General features: G+C 39.9%; 1 protein-coding gene across 1 annotated transcript in view; it reads left to right on the top strand.

Moving 5' to 3' along the window:
- LOC122542522 (E3 ubiquitin-protein ligase ARIH1) overlaps positions 1-19,341 on the top strand; it is a 69,373-nt gene that overhangs the window by 24,337 nt on the left and 25,695 nt on the right. The window contains exons 4-5 of the mRNA XM_043680355.1: positions 13,230-13,322; positions 13,421-13,476. Coding sequence (XP_043536290.1) covers positions 13,230-13,322; positions 13,421-13,476 — 149 coding nt within the window. The remainder of the gene's footprint in view (positions 1-13,229; positions 13,323-13,420; positions 13,477-19,341) is intronic.

Here is a 19,341-nt window from a genome sequence, read left to right as displayed (position 1 = left end):
TTTTTGTTTAAAAAGAATTATTAAAATGACTATTTTCAGTCACTGCATGTGACAAGCATATGGACGTACATGGAACAGTATAGGTTAGATGGGCTTCAGATTGGTATGACAGGTTGGCGCAACATCGAGGGCTGAAGGGCCTGTACTGCGCTGTAATGTTCTAGGTAATTGTAATGCACAATACTGCTGTGAAATCCTGAAGGATTTGCATCACCTGACTCTTTACAATAGTTCTTCGTTATTGTAGCTTTTCACTTTCATATGATGAAAGCACAGCCATTATCAAACATTAAATAAAACCAAAATGTTGGCAATGCTTAAGTCAAACAGCACATGCAGCGGGAAAAACGCAGCTAAGATTTTCGTTAATGATTGAACAAAACCTTTGTTTCTGTTTCTGCAGATACTGCCCATGTGTTGGGTATTGCCAGCATTTCCTGATTTTATTGCAGATTTCCAGCATTTACAACTTTTGGTTTTGCCTCACAAATTGTTCTTGTCACCAAAGAGTGCCACGATAGATGACTGAAGGCTTGCAGCATTTCTCTATCTGACTTACATAAGAGTCAGACTGCTAGTTAGTTCCTGTTTATTCAGGCAGTTCTAATAAATGTCCAAATGTAAACTGTTTAGTAACATACTGAACAAATACACCCGCGTTTCGTTCCAACACTAGATTCACAGTAGGAGAGGCAAAAAGGGTGTCACTGAAACGTAAAAGACAACCAATTTACTTCTCTTCCATTATACTCCATATACAATATGCTATCAAACATGCCCCTCCCAAAGTCAGTGCTAATTAGGAGGAAGAATGACCTTTCTACTTGGGGCTGAGGAAGAGGTAAGCAACAGTTACTTGAACAGTATATTGGTTTTAACTGTAAATTTTAGACAGCTTTTGGAATTGCTTTTCAGACGTGTGCCTCCTAGACCAGGTAGCAATAATGTTAAAGTAGAACATCTTTGACCATATCGCTGCAAGGGCAAGGAACACAGCCTTCTTGTTGTAAGATTGCAGGAGAATATTGGTTTATCTGCAGAATGGTGATGCCTTACAATCTTCATTCTGTCAGCAACTGAAAAACTCGTTGTCATCCATGTTATGTTCAGACCTGTACACTATTGGAGCAGGATGGCACTTTTGTGAGCGGAGTCAAATTGAACCTGGACTTTCATATCGTCTGATTGTTGCAAGGAGTTGTGGGGGTGTCTGCTAGAATGAATGTACTATAATTGTGTTATACATAGGTAATGTACCAGGATGTTTTAAACCTACAGAAATGTAATAAAGAAAAAGACAGAGGATTCTTAAAACTACTCTCAGAAACCATGACCTAAGTGGCATTTTTCTTTGCTGACTTCTGTTGTAAATTTGTATCTGAGAGGGCAGCAGTTGTTCTAATGTAAGAAACCGTAATGATCTTCCAACAACACCAGCTGCTGTGTTGACATCATTCAATGTTTGGACCATGAGTGCAATATTTTCTTTCCCCAAAATAAATATCTCAAATGCTAAGTAGCAGTTGAATCTGTGGGTCTATTGAGCATAGCCTTGTTTGATCAGATATAAATCATTCATTCATCATCCAAAGCATAGCAGAATAATGCTGCTTTGCAGCTAATTTCACTAAGAACCCAACAAGGTTGTCTGTGGGAATCTGAAATGTTGTACCTCCCAACACTGCCATTCGTCATGTAGTATTACATTGATAATAGAAAGGCACTGTAAGTTACCTAAGTGGTGACATTTAAACGTTCGGCAAACAAAGCATAAGTATTCTTGTTTGAATCAAAGATAGCATTTCAGCATACATGAATATCTGTGTCGTGTGTTTAAGACCAGCTATGATGAAACCGAATGGAAAAGCATATATATAGAGTTGCTAATCTGTGAAGTTACAGCAATAAAATTTGTTTTCAAACTGTCCTACAAAAGAAACATTGTATAAATACACTACACCTAGAATAAACCTATTATTGTGTGGCTATTTTCAGCTTTTGATCTTTTATTATTTTAATGCACAAAATTTTGAAAAAGACATCTTTCAGAGATCAGTGCACAGGCAGATCTCTGTTTGGTCCATTAAGCTTTGAGATTGCTCCTCCCCAAAAGGACTGGGTGTACTTACGGCACATGGATTGCAGTGGTTCAATAAGACAGTTTGCCACCAACCTGTTCAGGGTAACTGGGAATGGGCAATAGATACTGGCTTGGCGCCAGTGACACTCCTACTGTAAATAAATGGGGGAAAAAAACACGATAGACCTGTGCAAACCAAACCTTAGAGTGATGTTCATAATGCAAGTTAAGCAGAACTCTGTTTTGTGTTCTACCTCAGGTTTCTCATTCCACCAGAAATGTAGGATAATAGTAAATAATCAAATATTGTATCAAGTAATGATCTAAAGCTAAAGTATGTATTGAAGAACTGAGATTCTCAATGAAAATATTATCCAACGTGTTGCTCGAAACTGTCGAGTGTGGTGCTGGAAAAGCACAGCAGGTCAGGCAGCATCCACCTACATTTGGGACACCACCCATGCCTTTCACCACCTCCAAGACTTTAGTTTCCCCTACGCTTACCTTCACCATAAATATCCAGTCCCTGTACACATCTATCTGCCATGACAAAGACCTCCAAGCCCTCCGTTTCTTCCTCTCAATCAATACCCTTCCACCTGGCTGAATTGGTCCTCACTTGTAACAACTTCTCCTTCCAATCCTCCCACTTCCTCCAAACCAAAGGAGTAGCCACGAGCACCCGCATGGGCCTCAGCTTTGCCTGCCTCTTTGTCGGCTGCATGGAAAGTCCATCTTCCACGGCTAGATTGACACTATTTCCCCACCTTTTCCTCTGCCATATCTGACTATATCGGTGCTACCACGTGCTCTCATGAGGAGGTTGAACAGTTCACCAACTTTACTAATACCTTTCACCCCAACTTCAAATTCATCTGGACCATCTCGGACATCTCTCACATTCGTGGGCCTCTCCATCTCTGGTGACTGACTAACCATGGACATCTACTACAAACCCACAAACTCCCACATCTGCCTGGACTACGCCACCTCCCCATCTGCCTCCTGTAAAAACGCTATCCCTTATTCTCAATTCCTTGGCGCCTGCAACATCTGTACCCAGGATGACCAATTTCACCATAGAAAATCCCAGATTACCTCCTTCCCAGACTGCAGTTTCCCCTCCTACGTGGTTGATGATGCCTTCCAGTGCATCTCCTCCACTTCCCCCACCTCCGCCCTTGAACCACACCCTTCCCAATGCAACAAGGACAGAACCCACTGTCCTTGCTCCCACCCCACCACCGCCTGTATACATCGCATCATCCTCCGTTACTTTTGGCAGCTACAAACAGACCCCACCACCAGGCATATATTTTCCTCCCCGCCCCTATCAGTGTGTCAGAGAGACCATTCCCCCCACCAGCCCTCACCCCACTCCCGGCACCTTTCCCTGCCACCACAGGAAGTGCAGAACCTGCACCCATGCCTACCTATCACCTCTGTCCATGGCCCAAAGGATCCTTCCACATCTGACAGAAATATGCCTCTACCTCCACTAATATCATCTACTGTATCCGTTGTACCCGATGTGGTCTCCTCTATATCGTGAAGACAGGATGCCAACTTGCGGATCATTTCAGAGAACATCTCTGGGACACCCGCACCTACCAACCCCACTGCCCTGTGGCTGAACACTTCAGCTCCCCCAAGGACATGCAGATCCTGGGCCGCCTCCATCATCAAACCCTAACCACCCAACGCCTGGAGGAAGAATGCCTCATCTTCCGCCTTGGGACCCTACAACCACACGGGTTTAATGAGGATTTCATCAGTTTCCTCACTTCCCCTCCCCCCACTTTATCCCAGTCCCAAACCACCAACTCGGCACCACCCTCTTGACCTGTCCATAGTCTTTCCCATCTATCCACTCCACCCTCCTCTCCGACCTATCACCTTTCCACCCATCTTCATATACCTACCGCATTCTCGGCTACCTAGCCCCACCCCCTCCCATTTATCTCTCCGCTCCCCCCCCGGCCCACAAGCCTCATTCCTGATGAACAGCTTATGCCCAAAACGTTGATTCACTTGCTTCTCGGATGCTGCTGTGCATTTCCAGCACCACACTCTTGATTCTGATCTCCAGCATCTACAGTCCTCAGTTTCGCCTTGCTCAAAACCTTAGCTGGTTTTAAGCTTCTTGTTTCTTCACCTTTTTCTGCCAAACTGAGTTGAAGTGACATCTCAAAAAGTATACCTTTAGGCTGAGCTGTGAGCACATATTCTTAAGTCGCTGCCACACTGTTTTCATAATCTTTCCTTGTCTAATCTGTCACAAACTGAGGGGTGTTCCTTGTGTAAGCATGGGAATGTGAGTCAGTTATTCAATATTTCGAAGTCAGAGTTCACCCTGAACATCTACAAGACGAAGGTCCTTCACCAACCTGGCTTGGTATTGTGGAACGAAATCCCGATCATCAAAGTCTAGGGGGGAGGCCTTCGAGAAGTTGGATCATTTCCAATACTTTGGAATCGTCCTGTCAACCAAAGCAGCTCTTGATGAAGAGATCCAGCATCACCACCTTAATAAAGGGGGGAAAATGGCTATCAGCTGTGTTTTTTTTTAATTGAACAGGTGCTATGTGTGCCTATTTTCAATGTATATATGTAGCTTTATTTTATTCTAGTATGCTGCACTGCAAGTCCCACACTCCTAAATTTGTGTCATTGTAATTCTTTGCACACTCCAAATTATCCAGCAAATGGCTTTCAATTGCAGAAACAAGTTGCAGGTTTTGCAAGGGCTAGCTGGTTGGGTATGGTCCGTGCCTTGTTGTAATTAGGCAAAGGAGTGTGCTGTTTGATATGACCCATCAGTCCTTAAATCACATGGTCTACATACCTGGTATCTCATCAGTACAGAAATTCATAAACCACAATTGTCATGTGTGATAGGTTGTCTATCTTTTTGATTTTGTGACACCTGCCTGTTGGTGATGAGCATCACGTATGTGGCTATTATTCAATAGCAGTATGATGCTGCTAGCTTCGCTTGTTGCTTTTCTCATTCTAGGATACTGAGGTTGATGACCTCTTTTCAGGAGCAGGAAGATGAACTTGAGGCCCTCCATGTATGTTATACAGCATGACGTGATCTGAGTAGGGTCACTATTATCCTGCGGAATGGCTGTGACAAGCTCACATGGTGATCAAATTGGCCCCTATTTGTCAAGTTGTTGATAAGGCCAGCAGTACATTATTAATAGTATTTAAACCTAACTATTTATAAAGTGTTTTGAAATATTTGGGGTTGTGAGAAGTGTGATATAACTGCCAATTTTTTTTCTTTCATACTGAGGTGTCTTCATCTGAATAAATGTGATCAAGTTCTCTTTTTCAAAAACAAAGTTTTAATAAATTTTACCTATTATGAAGTACGCAATCTCTAAACTGAAAAGTTCAATGACACTTCTGCCTTTGATGTGAAAATACTATTTGTAATTGAGACTCCTTAAACTTCAGAAGATTAATCATTCTTGTACTCCATTCTTTAGAGGGAAAACATGGATCAGATTATTGCCTGAATTGTAGCTGATGCATTTCATCTGAACAAAGTTAGCTGTTCGGTCAGCTGCATTTTATGAATGTTGTTGGAAGGACGTGACTGGTTGCATATAGAATGAACAATTTTGAGGTGCATAATGCAACTGAAAGAGCAGGAGCTGACTTCTCCAGCCATTATTGTCCACGCGCAAACCTGGAAAATTTTCCAGGTGTCTCAAGTGCACCTTTCAGCAGCCAAATGTATACCGGTTTTTATTTATTCATACATATTTAAACTTGTGTATCGAGGAGGATGGTATCTCTGATTCCACCTGAATATCGCAGCCAGCATAAGCTCTTTATAAAATTATGCATTATTTGCAATTCTGTGTGGAGAAATTCAAAATACAGAAGAGCTTTGAACACCTCACCCCAGGGAAATAACACAGCACAAAGATCTGACTCTGCAACAAAAACAGTAAGTACTATTCTGGCTAAAAACATAAAGGGATAAAAGGGCCATCTTTTGACTAACAGAAAGCACATCTGCCTAGCAGCTGGCAGCTGTCACCTGATAGTTTCTTCCTAAGTCACTCACTGTCCTGACTGGTTCAAAATCTGGTACCTCCCTCCCTAATGGTACTATGGGTCTACCTGCACCAAGTAGATTGCTGTGATTCATCAAGGTGCTCAGAAGCTCCTTTTCAAGGGAAATTGAGGGACAGACACTAAGTGCTGGCCCAGAACTTTTCTATGAATGAATATTTTAAGAATTACCTAATATCTAAGGTGGCACAAAAATGAGATGCTCAACCTTTTGGTTCTCCAAACTGTCTCTTTCGACTGCATGACCTTTTTTTTGTTTAGAGACAACCTTATACCCCAAAAGGATATCACAGCTCCTCACCTTTTTCCCCAATTTACTTTATGCATATCTGAAAGTGATTACAATAGGTGTGAACAATTTACCTCTTCAACTGTGTAACTGGAATAAAAGAGATTTTGGCGAATAGTTTCTGCATTTTGTAACCTGGTAAGAATTATCATAGACATTTCAGCATCACATGCTCTTGTGTTCATCACTTCCAAGTCATTTGCATGATAGCATTTTTAAAGCAGCAACATTTAATGATCCTAGTTCAGTGATCAAAAGTCTGTTGATTTGAGTTTGGAAGATGGTACAGTGTGCAGACATATGCCAATTTCCATTATTTATCCTGTCCTTGTAAAATGGCTTTAGTTTTTGAGGTTGATTTTATTTTGTAGGAAATGAACAACTGAAAAGTTACCAACGAGTTTGTTCCATTAAGTTTGCATTCTTTGTTAGTGTTAATGCACATGTTGACGGACAAAATTATTTGGACTTTGTTGTTTCTATTCAGCAATTTCTCAAGAATCATAATTTTTATTTCCCTTTTTGAAAAAGTTTTCAAAAGTTTTGGATGTTAGCCTCTAACTTGATTCTCACCAGAAAGAGCACCTGGTTCTGTGGAGTTTTTTCAAGTGACAGACAACCCTTGCGACTTCCTTATTAGCTAGTTATAACCATAGCGAACTTGTGTCTAATTAGTTTGTTTATTTTATTTAGAGAGGGATTACTTAGCTTGCAGATGTGAATATCATGTTTTTGAGAGTCGAAGGAATTGTCTTACCTTTTTTTTGTTTTCAACTAGGGTTCTCTTAGATGTTTGTTCATTCATTGTTAGCAGATATTTTATTAAGAATATGTGCACCCTGTTGAAAAGTTCCAAGAATCTTTCATAAATGTAGCTGTGGGTTAGATATATTAACTGCCAATTTTGGCACATTACAAACTATTCCATTCTATCCATTTTCACTTTGCAGTTTCAGTGAGTGAAATCTTGTTTTAGAGACATACCGCATGGAAACAGATCTTCAGTCTAACCAGTTCATGCTGAACATAATCCCAAACTAAACTAGCGCCACCTGCCTGCTCCTGGCCCATATCTTTTCCAAGCCTTCCCTATTCATGCACTTACACAAGTGTCTTTTAAATGTTGTAATTGTATCCACACTCATCATTTCCTCAGGAAGTTCATTCCACACGCGAACCACCCTCAGTTTTAAAAAAAAAAAGTTGAGCCCTTATGTATTTTTCAAATCTCTCTCCTTTCTCTTTAAAAATATGGCCTCTAGTCTTGAAATATCCCCATCCTTGGGAAAAGACAACCACCATTAATTATACCCCTCATGATGTTATAAATCTCTACAGGGTCACCTCTCAACCTACCTATAAGTCCCAGCCTGTTCAGCCTTCCTTTATAACTCAAACTTTCCATTCATGGCAACATTCTGGTAAATCTCTTCTGAACCCTCTCCAACTTAATACCCTTCCTATAACTGGGCGACCAGAATTGAACGCAGTATTCCAGAAGAGGCATCGCCAGTGTCCTGTACATCCTCACATAATGTCCCAATTCCTGTACGCTCAGGGTTGAGCAGTGAAGGCAAGCTTGCTAAGTGCATTTTCAATCACCCTGTCTATATGTGACACAAACTTCAAAGATTTATGTACCTGAACCTCTAGGTCCCTCTGTTCTCCAACATTACCCAAGATCCTACCACTAATTGTATAAGCCCCACCTTTGTCCTAAAATGCAATACCTTGCACTTATCCAGATTGAATTCCATCTGCCATTTTTTTCAGCCCATTGACCCATTTGATCAAGATCACTTTGTATTCTCAGTGTTCTTCACTGTCTACTATGCCACCAGTTTAGGTGCCATGTGCAAACTTACTAACCGTGCCTTCTGCATTCTCAAACAAATGATTAATATAAATGACAAACAATAGAGGATCTAGAACTGGTCTCTGGAACATCGCTGATAGGCCTCTATTCTGAAAAGCAGCCCTCAACCACCACTTTGTCCATCCGTCAAACTAATAATATATCCATTTGGCAAATTCGTGCTGAATCGCCTGTGACCTAACTTTATTAGTTAGTCTATGTTATGTAGATCCACAGTGGCAGACCAGCCTCTGCAGTTTGCTAATGTATTTTTAATTGATAAGCAGGAGAGAATTACAATAAATGAGTGGTCACCTTTGTTTTATTTTATTGTATTTTTCTAACCAAACTACTCAGAGATGTTATTACACAACTCTGGAACAGGTGGGACTTGTATACTTGTATCAGGCCTCTCGGTCCAGAGGTAGGTACTTTACCTCTGCAACACAGAGTCCCCACAAGTAGTCACCTTATGGATCTGTGCCAAATGACTGCAGATTTGCAATACTGAATTATTCTGAATGACAGCAAATTGAAATTATGATGAGTGAATTAGGATTGTTTCTCAGCAATAATCTGGTCACTTCTTAAAGTTGAATAAACAAAGGTCTGCCCTGTGCAATTAATTCAGGAGATTTAATGTCATCTGTTCACTTTAATGGTCTTGTTAACCCTTTATTTGCCACTGGAGGTTTGTACTTTTTATATATGTTGGTTACTTGGTTAATTTGACTAATTACTTGGGAGTCCAAGATCAAGTTGTTTTCAATATGTTGTTCAAGTTAGTGCTATCCACAGATAGCAAAAGCTTCCAAATATATAAAAAAGGTAAGAGTAGTTAAAGTGAATGTTGGTCACTTGGAGGATAAAGCTAGGGAGTTAATAGTGAGGAACACAAAAATGGTGGTGATACTAAATCAATATTTTGCCTCTGTTTCCATTGTGGAGGGCATTGTGCCATCGCAATACTACCACTTATTGCAGAGATTATAGAAAAGGAGGAACTGAGAACCATCATCATCACTAGTGAAAAAGCACTAAGCCAGCTATTGAGTTAGAAGGCAGATTAATCCTTATGGCCCACATCCTAGGGTCTTGAAGGAAATGGTAGCACAGATAGTGGATCCATTGGCTATAATCTTCCAACATTTCAGGATGCTGTAGAAAAGTTTAATTGGAATCGTAAAAATGCTAATATGATGCACTTTTTTCAAAAAAAGTTTCTTTGTCTTTTGTCTATCTACCATTTAGATTAGATTACTTCGGCCCAACAAGTCCACACCGACCCGCCGAAGCGCAACCCACAGAGAGCCATTCCCCTACATTTACCCCTTCACCTAACACTATGGGGGGCAATTTAGCATGGCCAATTTACCTAACCTGCACATTTTTGGACTGTGGGAGGAAACCAGAGCACCCGCAGGAAACCGACACAGACACAGGGAGAATGTGCAAACTCCACACAGAGTCACCTGAGGCGGGAATTGAACGCAGGTCTCTGGTGCTGTGAGGCAGCAGTGCTAGCCATCGTGCCGCCCACAATCTGTCGTAAAATTGCTAGAAGCTATTATTAAAGTAGTAACGGAGTTTGGAAAGTTAAAATGCAATCCATCAGTCATCATGATTATATGACTGGTTGGTTGTATTTGACTTATTTGTTAGAGTTCGTTAAAAATGTAACTAACAAATAAGGTAATGGGAGTCCTGTTGGTGTAGTATAGTTGAACTTTCAGAAGACATTTGATAAGGCGCTGTGCTAAAGATTAATACACAAGATAAGATCACAGGGGATTGGGTGTAGTATTATTAGCTGTATCCAAGCTTGAATTTGACCAAACTGAATGCGTCTTCTGAATGAAAAGATGTAACTAGGAGCTGCAGCAGGATTTGGTTCTTGGCCCCAGTTATTTGCAATCTGCATTAATGATTTTGATGTGGACATGAAAAATACTGTAGCCAAATTTGCAAATTATACTAACATAGGTGGGAAAGTAAGTTGTAGTGAAGAAATAAGAAATTTATAAGTGGAAATTGGTGGGTTAAGTAAATGGGCCAAATGTTGGCAGATGGAGTTTAACATGGATGTGTGTGAGGTTATCCATTTTGGTTGGAAAGGCAATTTATTATCTAAAATGGAAAGAAACTTCACAGTGCTTCAGTGCAAAAGGATCTGCGTACTGTTGTGCATGAATTTGCAGAAATCTAGGATGAAGGTACATCAGGTCACGAGGGCAAATTGAGTTCCGCATTTATTGCTAAAGGAATAGAGTATAAAAATAGGGAAGATTGGCTGCAACTGTAGAAGGTGTTAGTGAGACAACATTGGGTTTGACGTATAATTTTGATCTCCTCATTTGAGGAAGGATGTCGTAGCATTAGAAGCCATTCAGAGGAGGTTCACTTCATTGGTCCCAGGGCTGAGGGGTTTGCCTAATAAAGAGTGAGTCATTTAAGCCTATATTCTTTGGAACTTAGAAGCATAAGAGGAGATATAAGATTTTAAAGGGGCTCAGCAAAGTAGCTGTAGAAAGAATGGTTCCTCATGCAGTAATCTAGAATGTGTGATAGATTTAGAATGACGGGTAGCCGGCTTCAATAGATATAAAGGAATTAATTATTTTAAAGGTTTATGAACCTGTGGAATTTAGTACCTCCGAGTTCATGGACTCAAAATTAAAACTTTTAGGAGGAGATAGATTTAAAATCTGTGTTTATGGAGAGTAGGTAGGAGGGTGGAGTTGAGGCTAAGATGAGATCAGCTATGATCATATTGAACAAGTTGGAGGGGCTCAGTTCTACTCCATTGCTTAGTTCTAATGTTCTAAAGTAGACCAATTAGATGGGCAGACTTGGCTGAACTTAATATAGTTGGTGCTGTATTAACTTAGCATTCGGGGCAGCTATTAGCTGCTGTTTAATCCTCTCACCAACGCATTTTATGTTTTTAAAATATCATTTCACTTTTAATAATGGTTAAGTTTGATTAATGGGACTGACCTAATAATATTTATGAAGTCCACTAAACGAGATATGAATGTGCAATAGCCAGCATGCACCAAATTGCTATTTCCCAGATTTCTGATACCATAATAAATTGAAAACCAGCAGTGTCAGTTGTCCAAATGTGTCAGTGAGGTACAGATGGATCAATTTTACTGAATGTGTTTTCTTCTGGAGATTCAATTGTTACATAACAGGTACTATTCCAGATTGGAAAATTTATAAAAGATCTTTGCAACAACTTTGTGCCAATGTGAAGTCTACAGTTGTTTTGCATTTGGGATAGTCACTCCGTAATTCTCAATATTGTGATCCACCAAGCAAAAAAGTTGATTAAGGTCCTTTTCTGTCTCTTTTTCTCCCAGAAGACTTGAATTCCCTTATCTTCAGAAGGACCACTGCACTGCCCAAGGGTTAATCTGATTCTAAATGTCCCCTGTTTGAGATTGATGCTAAGGTAACAGTTGAATAGCCTTTGAATTAGCACTGGTTCAACCCTAATGGACAGTTGTCTTCTGAGGCATCCACCTTGTAAGGACTTTGGGGGGAAAATAGGTTAGTTCATAAGATAAAAAAGTTCTTATAACTGTCTTTTCTAAACAAGAAAGCTATAAGCCAGGAAGCTGCTGGCCATTTATTCTTTCCTTCACTGTAGTCAGACTGCATAATCCTGAACAGAAGGAGATTATTGAATACCTGAGAAAGACCTGGGGGGTGGGAGGGTGGGGGGGGGGGGGGGCGGTGGCAGATGCTGCTCATGATTTCATCAATTTCTAATTCATTAGTCATAAAACTTTAGTTTTATGTATTGTTTTTTTTTGTGTTGGGGCATGAACAAAACTGGCAAGGCCTGCATTTATTGTCCATTCCTAATTTCCCTTGAGCAGGTAGTTGTAACCTACCTTCTTGAGTTGCTGCATTCCATAGAGAATAGATGTCCTTCGGTGCTGGTATGTAGAGGCCCAGGACATAAATGGGGATATAATCATCTAGTTAGACATAACTGGCAAAATAAAGTAAATAGGTGATTTCTTAATAGTTGAATGTGGCTGAGTCTGCCAAAGTATGATTCTGGAACCACTTCAGTTTCCATTTATGTAACTGGTTAGGATAGAGTCATTATGTCAAAGTTTGCTGCTTAAAGACTTTGTAAACTGAAGATAAATGCAATTCATTTCAAGGGGCCATAAATAGTTTGAAATGGGCAGGTCAATGCTGGGTGTAGTTTACAACATGTGAAATAGTGGAAAGGTAATATACGCTGAACAGTAGGGCTGTTGAACGCAGAGTTCCTGGAATGAGGAAATATTGTTGAAGTTGGTACATGATTATGAGAAACAAACGTTTTGTTTAAATATTAAATATAATGATGAATTTGAGCAATCATTAAGCCTTCATATTTCATAGTGTCTGTGTTTCCTCTTTGTATGGCTGTGCTCTATGGAATTGTTGGAGGGGTGCCTCTGCCTCTGGGGACAGGCTTGAGGTCTTATCATTTTGTTGTGCAAGGGGCAAAATGATGCGCTTCATGCTGGTTTTTGTGCTGCTGTGCCTGCAGGGCAGTGGGAGTTTTGCCACTGCCCTATTGAGTCTCACGCAATGAAATATATAAATAAAAATCCCTTGCTATTGACTTGCATGGATTTCGAGAACCTGACAGGTTAGATCTTGATGTCTTAGCTTCAGATTTATTCACTAATGTCTAATGGATTCAGTAGGGCAAAACAGAAAAATAAATAACAGCGAGTAGGACTTCGCAGCCTGTGCATCTGCACAAGACATCACATGTTGTATTTTGCTATGTTGTGTTAAAGTTTTGCATGTGATTTAATATTGTTGAAATATTCTTGGATGCTAATTGCATCAAATAATTACACTGGCAATCTTTTTTTAAAATTTCTTGCTTGTTGCAGTACTTCACAGGCTTAGAGTGTGGTCACAAATTCTGTATGCAGTGCTGGAATGAATACTTAACTACAAAGATCATAGAAGAAGGTATGGGGCAGGTACGTATTTGTGTCATATTTGTCTCATTTTTCACTGGAACCGAACGTTTTGAGTCGGACTGCATTAGCATAATTTGTTCTGATTTTTTTTCTTGCAGACTATATCATGCCCAGCTCACGGCTGTGATATCCTCGTCGATGACAACACAGTTATGTGAGTTTTTTTAATACCTGATAACTATTTCCATTTACATACTGCTCAGGAAAAGAATCTAACTCTGGGGGTGCATGGCTAGAATTTCAGGGAAGTGAAATGATGTAAAGTTTTCTGTACTGCATTCACTTTCCAAAGACACCAAACTGTATAGTTCCAGGCATGATTCATTTAAATTTAGATCATGCCTGGAAAGATTGTTTTGTGTGCAAATGGGAAATTATAGTTGTAGTCATGTCATGTTATTGGAGTTAAGAGAATATTAAGCAGTAGTAACTTAAGTATTTTTTTCACATTAGTGCCAGTACACTAAACAGAGGGATAATTAAGTACAGTTGCCATGATCATAAACCAGTGGGAATATAGTTACTGATTCTTGTAATTAGAGGTCACTGTAAAGAGATTTTGTTCTCCAGAAGGTAGGTGGGGATGTAGTGAGGGTGGTCATTATTTGGTAAAATGTAGAGATTGATGATTTCAATCTATCTTTTTGCTTCCATAATTTGTTTTTATCATTCTTTTAACTTGGTGCATCCTGACAAATACATCTAACACTCTAATTTTATCTAACTTCATTACTAATGCATGAAACCTTTTTGTTAATAAGCAAAAGAGCTTGCAAATATATATTGCCTTTCATGATCTCGGGGCAATGCAAAATTGGTTTAAAGGTCAATGAAGCATAGTCCCAATTGTAATGTAGGAATCATGTCAGCCAATTTGTGCCCAGCAAACTTCCAAAAACAATGATATGATACACAGCTTTTCTGTTTCTGTGATGTTGGTTGAGGGATATATATATTGGCTTTGACACAAAGGAAAACTCCTTAAAATAGGAATTGGACAACCCCACCAAAGGATATCACTCATACAGTGCTGCTGGCTGAATGTTAGCATGGGTAACGTGATGGAAGGCATTGCTGCTATCAAGCTTGTTTTTTTTTTGCTTATTTGGTTTGATTTGATCACATTTGCATTTATATAAATTATAAATGTTAACTTTATTTATTCACATTGCCACAGTCCTGTTGTGGCTTGGACCTCATTGTAAGAACTCAATGCAATTTAAGCTGACACTTCAGGACAGTAGTGAGGGTTTTGAGTTGTCAGTGGTTCTATCCCTTCATGTGAGGTAGACCTTGAACCTGCCTTGTCAGTGTGGATACAAAAAAACTCCCTCTGAAGGAAAGTATATTCTCCTAATTTGGCCCTTAGTGCCAAAAGGAGCAGGTTTTGAGGTCACAAGTGTTGAAGACTTTATTGAGCTACTTTTATTTGTGACATCATAAAAGTAGTTTGTGTATTTGGAGTTGTTTCAAAACCATAGTAAGCTGCTACATAAGTACTTCAGACTTTGGAAGTAGAGCCCAGACATTTGTACAGTTTGAGTGACAGATAATCAACTGGACTTGTGTAATTTTGTCAAATGTCTTTATTCCATATACTTCATGAGGCCAGCAACCCTACAGCCTGTAGCTCATTAAATTGCTTCCATAGTTATTTGCAGTCTGTGCGAATTTATATTCATGTACTGTATTGGCTATTTTAAGCTTTTTTTTTGGTTGTGCAGTGTATAAATAGTTACTGGGAAATAACTTTCATACAGTTGCCATCCAGGTCGTAGCATCTAGTCAATTTTTGATGCATATTTTAATGACCACAATGAAGGAATGACATACACAAACAAGTAATCTCATTGACTGCTAGAAATCATTTTTGACAAATGAAACTTTATATTTTCTCGATATTTTTGTTTAGTGACTATTGTATAGGTGATAATGCAAGGGTTAGGATGAAATCCATCCATTTCTGCACAATAACTGTCAATTCAATAAGGAGTGAAGTTTTGCTGACATTGTAGAGTTCATTAGCAGCTTTGAACCAAACAATACTAAGATTAATGCATTCTACCATACTGCATGCTTTGTTCCTCGTACATGTTGACCACTTCCCACACCATCTTGGATTTGCTTAGCATGCCTGTCCCTTTGTTTAGTTAATGAAAGCAAAGTGCAGATGCAGGAGATCTGAAATAGAAGCAGTCCTGGGGAAACTCTGACAACACTGGAAGATAGCGAACCAGTTAATGTTTTGAATTCAGTGTAACACTTTCTCAGAACTGAAGGTGGCTGAAAAATGATGTATTTAAGCTGTTGACTGGGGGGGCGGGGGAGAGCAAGTGGAACAGATGGAGGGTTCCTAAAGCAAAAGTTAAAGGGTTTCCTAATCTAGTGTAGGAGAGATATTGATGTCGAATATATTTGAAAAGTAGAAAATAGGTTAGGTCTTATGGGAGCAAACCCAGACAAACAAATACCTTTTGGGATGGGGTCTAATTAAAGTGGAGGACAGTGTTTACAGTCTGAAGTTTGTGGAACAAGATGCTGAATCCTGAAGGCTATCATTACCTAAGCACAAAATGAGGTACTATTCCTCCAACATGTGTTGGATTCCTGGAACACTGCATTGGGTCTAGAATAGAAATGTTAGCATAATTCTATAACAGATTGTGTAGTTTCTGAGAAACATTTACCTGCATCAAAAGGAATCTGGTATTTGCATTTAAAAAGAAGTTTACTATAAAGCTGCTGCTCAAGGTAGGTGGCACTAATTTTAATGCATTAATAGCCCAGGACTCTGCATGGAAACAAATCTAGGAATACAGTAGTAGTCAAGACTAGATCTTACAAGAAGACAAAACTAAAGACTTATTTTAAAAGCTAAGTGCATTCAGATACAGACTGATAACGCTCATTGAAGTAAATGAACACTATCTTACAGCCATTTTGGAGAGACATGGTTTTAGGATGACCAGAGTTGGGTCCTGAATACTGAGGTGTGTATGTCATTCAAGTGCAATAGGAAATTAGGTGAAGGAACTGCACTGCTAATAAAAGATGGTATTGGTACATTAGGAACACAGCAGGTGTAGGCCATTCAGCCCCTTGAGCATGCTCTTTCATTCTACATCATAGCTGATCATGTACCTCAGTGCCTGCACCATGTCCATATCCCTTGATATTAGCGATGAGCGACCTTTCAATCTCTGTTGAATTTAGTAAATTAGATTCAAAGTTTGCGAATGAACATCCATGTTCATGAACACCAACTAGCCACGAAACGACACGACCAGCTATCCTTAGTAGTCTCACACGCAGATGACAAGCAACATGAATTTGACTGGGACAACACTACTATTATAGGACAAGCCAAACAGAGAACAGCCAGGGAATTCCTAGAGGCATGGTACTCATCCACCGATTCAATCAATAAGCACATCGACCTGGACCCAATATACCAACCACTGCAACGGACAGCTGGAACTGACAACTGGAAGCGGCAGATTCAAATCACTACAAATGCCGGAGGAAAGATCACAGAAGCGCTTCAAAGGAGGCTCCCAAGCACTGAGGATGTCACCTAGACAGGGGGCGAAATGTCTGCAACACAAATTCCCAGCTCGGCGAACAGAACCACAACAGTAACTTACATTCTTCTGGGATAGAGAATTCCGAAGATTGATCACCCTATAAATGAATGTTTAGACTGGTGCCTGCAATTCTGGTTATCCTTCTATAGGAAAGATGTTGTTAAATTTGAGAGGGTGCAGCAAAGATTTACAAGCATGTTGCCAGCATTGGAGAGTTTGAGTATAGGGAGAAGCTGACTAGGTTAGTGTGATCTTACCTGACCTGTTAAAGATTGAGAGGTGATTTTATAGAGATTTATAAAATCGTGAGGGGCGTGGATAGGGTGAATAGCCAAGGTCTTTTTTCCTCTGATGGAGAAGTCCAAAGCATAGGTTTAAGGTGAGAGCGAAAAGCTTTAAAAAGAACCTGAGGGGTAACACACAGGATGGTGCGTATATGGAACGAGCTGACAGAGGAAGTGGTAGAGGCTGGTACAATTACAACACTTAAAAGGCATCTGGATGGGTGTATGAATAGGAAAGGTTTAGAGAGATATGGGCCAAATGCTGGCAAATGGGACTAGGTCAAATTGGGATGTCTGATTGGCCCAGGTGACTTGGACCAAAGGGTCTGTTTCTGTGCTGTATAAGTCTATGACTGTAACAAGGTGCTCCTCGTTTCAGTCCTAAAGGGCTTGCCTTTTATGATATTCTAAACCCAATAGCTAGTGGTAGCATTATTTCTATATATAGCTTGTGTATCCCTTTAAGACTTCTATAAGTCATTTGGTATGGTAAGTTTTTGCACAATCATCTCATTCTCCGAACTTCTGAGAATACAGGCCCAGTCTCTCCAATCTCTCCTGACTGGGTAATCCAATTATTCCAGGAATCAATCTGGTGAACCTCTGCTGCACTCCCTCTAGGAAAAGTATATCTTTCCTTGCACATGTTATTCCTATGTTCATTCTATTGTGATAAAGACTGTCATGTTGTTTGCCTTTTGAATGCTTTCTGCATTTGCATCAAGGACACCGAGACCCCTTTGGACTTCTCAGATACTGTTTAAAACTTGTAAACATTTAGAAGACATTTGGACAGCTACATGAATAGGAAAGGGTTTGAGCAATACGGGCCATATAATGCAGATAAACGGGACTAGTTGAGTTTGGAGAAATTGGTTGGCATGGGCGAGCTGGGCTGAAGGGTTTGTTTCTGTGCTGGATGACTCTGACTTTCTAAGCTCTCACCATTCAAGAAATCAGTTAAAACTCAGCTGCCCAACTTCACTTTAAGGAAGAGCTGGCACTATGTTAATGAAATTATGCATTGGTCATGATCAGGTGCAAATTCCATTTGTATTATGTGGAAGAATGCTTGAAAAACATGAAAAAGAAATGAATGCTGCTAGGCCAGGAGTAAGCTCAAGTGTAACCTAAACACTGGATGGATCAATTGGAATAAGTAAGCTGTTTCTCTTCAGGAAACTCTTCGCAGTGTGGGTGGCACAGTGGTTAGCACTGCTGCCTCACAGCGCCAGGGCATCAGGTTAAGGTTAGAGGGGAAAGAATAAAAGAGAACCTGAGGGGTGTCTTTTAAACAGAGGGTGGTACGCATATGGAATGAGCTGGCGGTGCAAGTGGTGGAGGCGGGTACATTAACAACATTTAAAAGGCATTTCGAGAAATACATGGATAAGAAAGGATTAGAAAGATATGGGCCAAGTGCAGGGAAATGGGGTTAACATGGATAGACATTTTGGTTGGCATGGTGCAGTTTGGCCCAAAGGCCTGTCTCCATGCTATAGGATTCTGACTCAATCACTCAATTCTCTCCTGCAGCACTGCCTCTGTGATGAACTTCAAAAGAATTAATGACTTTTTGCAGTTCTGAAATGATTAACACTGAATTACAGAACTTGCAGTGCAGAGATTAGGCCATTCAGTCTAACAGGGCCATAGCAGTGCTTGTGCTTCATGCTAACCTTATCTAACACTTGCAATTTCTGTAGTGTGTAATTGGTTTACAAAGTAGGGTTGAGCAACTGGCTTCTGATTGATCTGAGTTCATTGTACTTTATGTATATACAAGTTAACAGTCATCTTGTTTCAGCATGTTCTATTTACATAACATTTCAGTTAAATGACAGCCATGGTAAAGTGCATCTACCTTGATGTATTTTGTGTTTCACTTCTGATAAATTGCAAGCTGTTTATTTCTGAAGAAGTGGGGTCATGTTTTAAAGTTGAATGAACTCTCATCCCTTTTGACTGTTTCAGGCTGAAGGTGGGACTCCATTTGTAATGTACCTGTTTCTATTATGACAAACCCAATAAAGTATATTGCATTCATAATGTGTTGTTTGCATCCTAATTTGTGACTATAGCGCAAACATTAGAGTCCTCACTATTTAATATTAAAATACATAGAGGCATTTGCTTTCCGTCCGTGTTTGG

This window comes from Chiloscyllium plagiosum, chromosome 40, assembly GCF_004010195.1.
Source record: "Chiloscyllium plagiosum isolate BGI_BamShark_2017 chromosome 40, ASM401019v2, whole genome shotgun sequence".
Lineage (NCBI taxonomy): Eukaryota > Metazoa > Chordata > Chondrichthyes > Orectolobiformes > Hemiscylliidae > Chiloscyllium > Chiloscyllium plagiosum.
The sequence above is the reverse complement of the archived record's forward strand: the minus strand, read 5'-3'. Positions and strand labels throughout refer to the sequence as shown.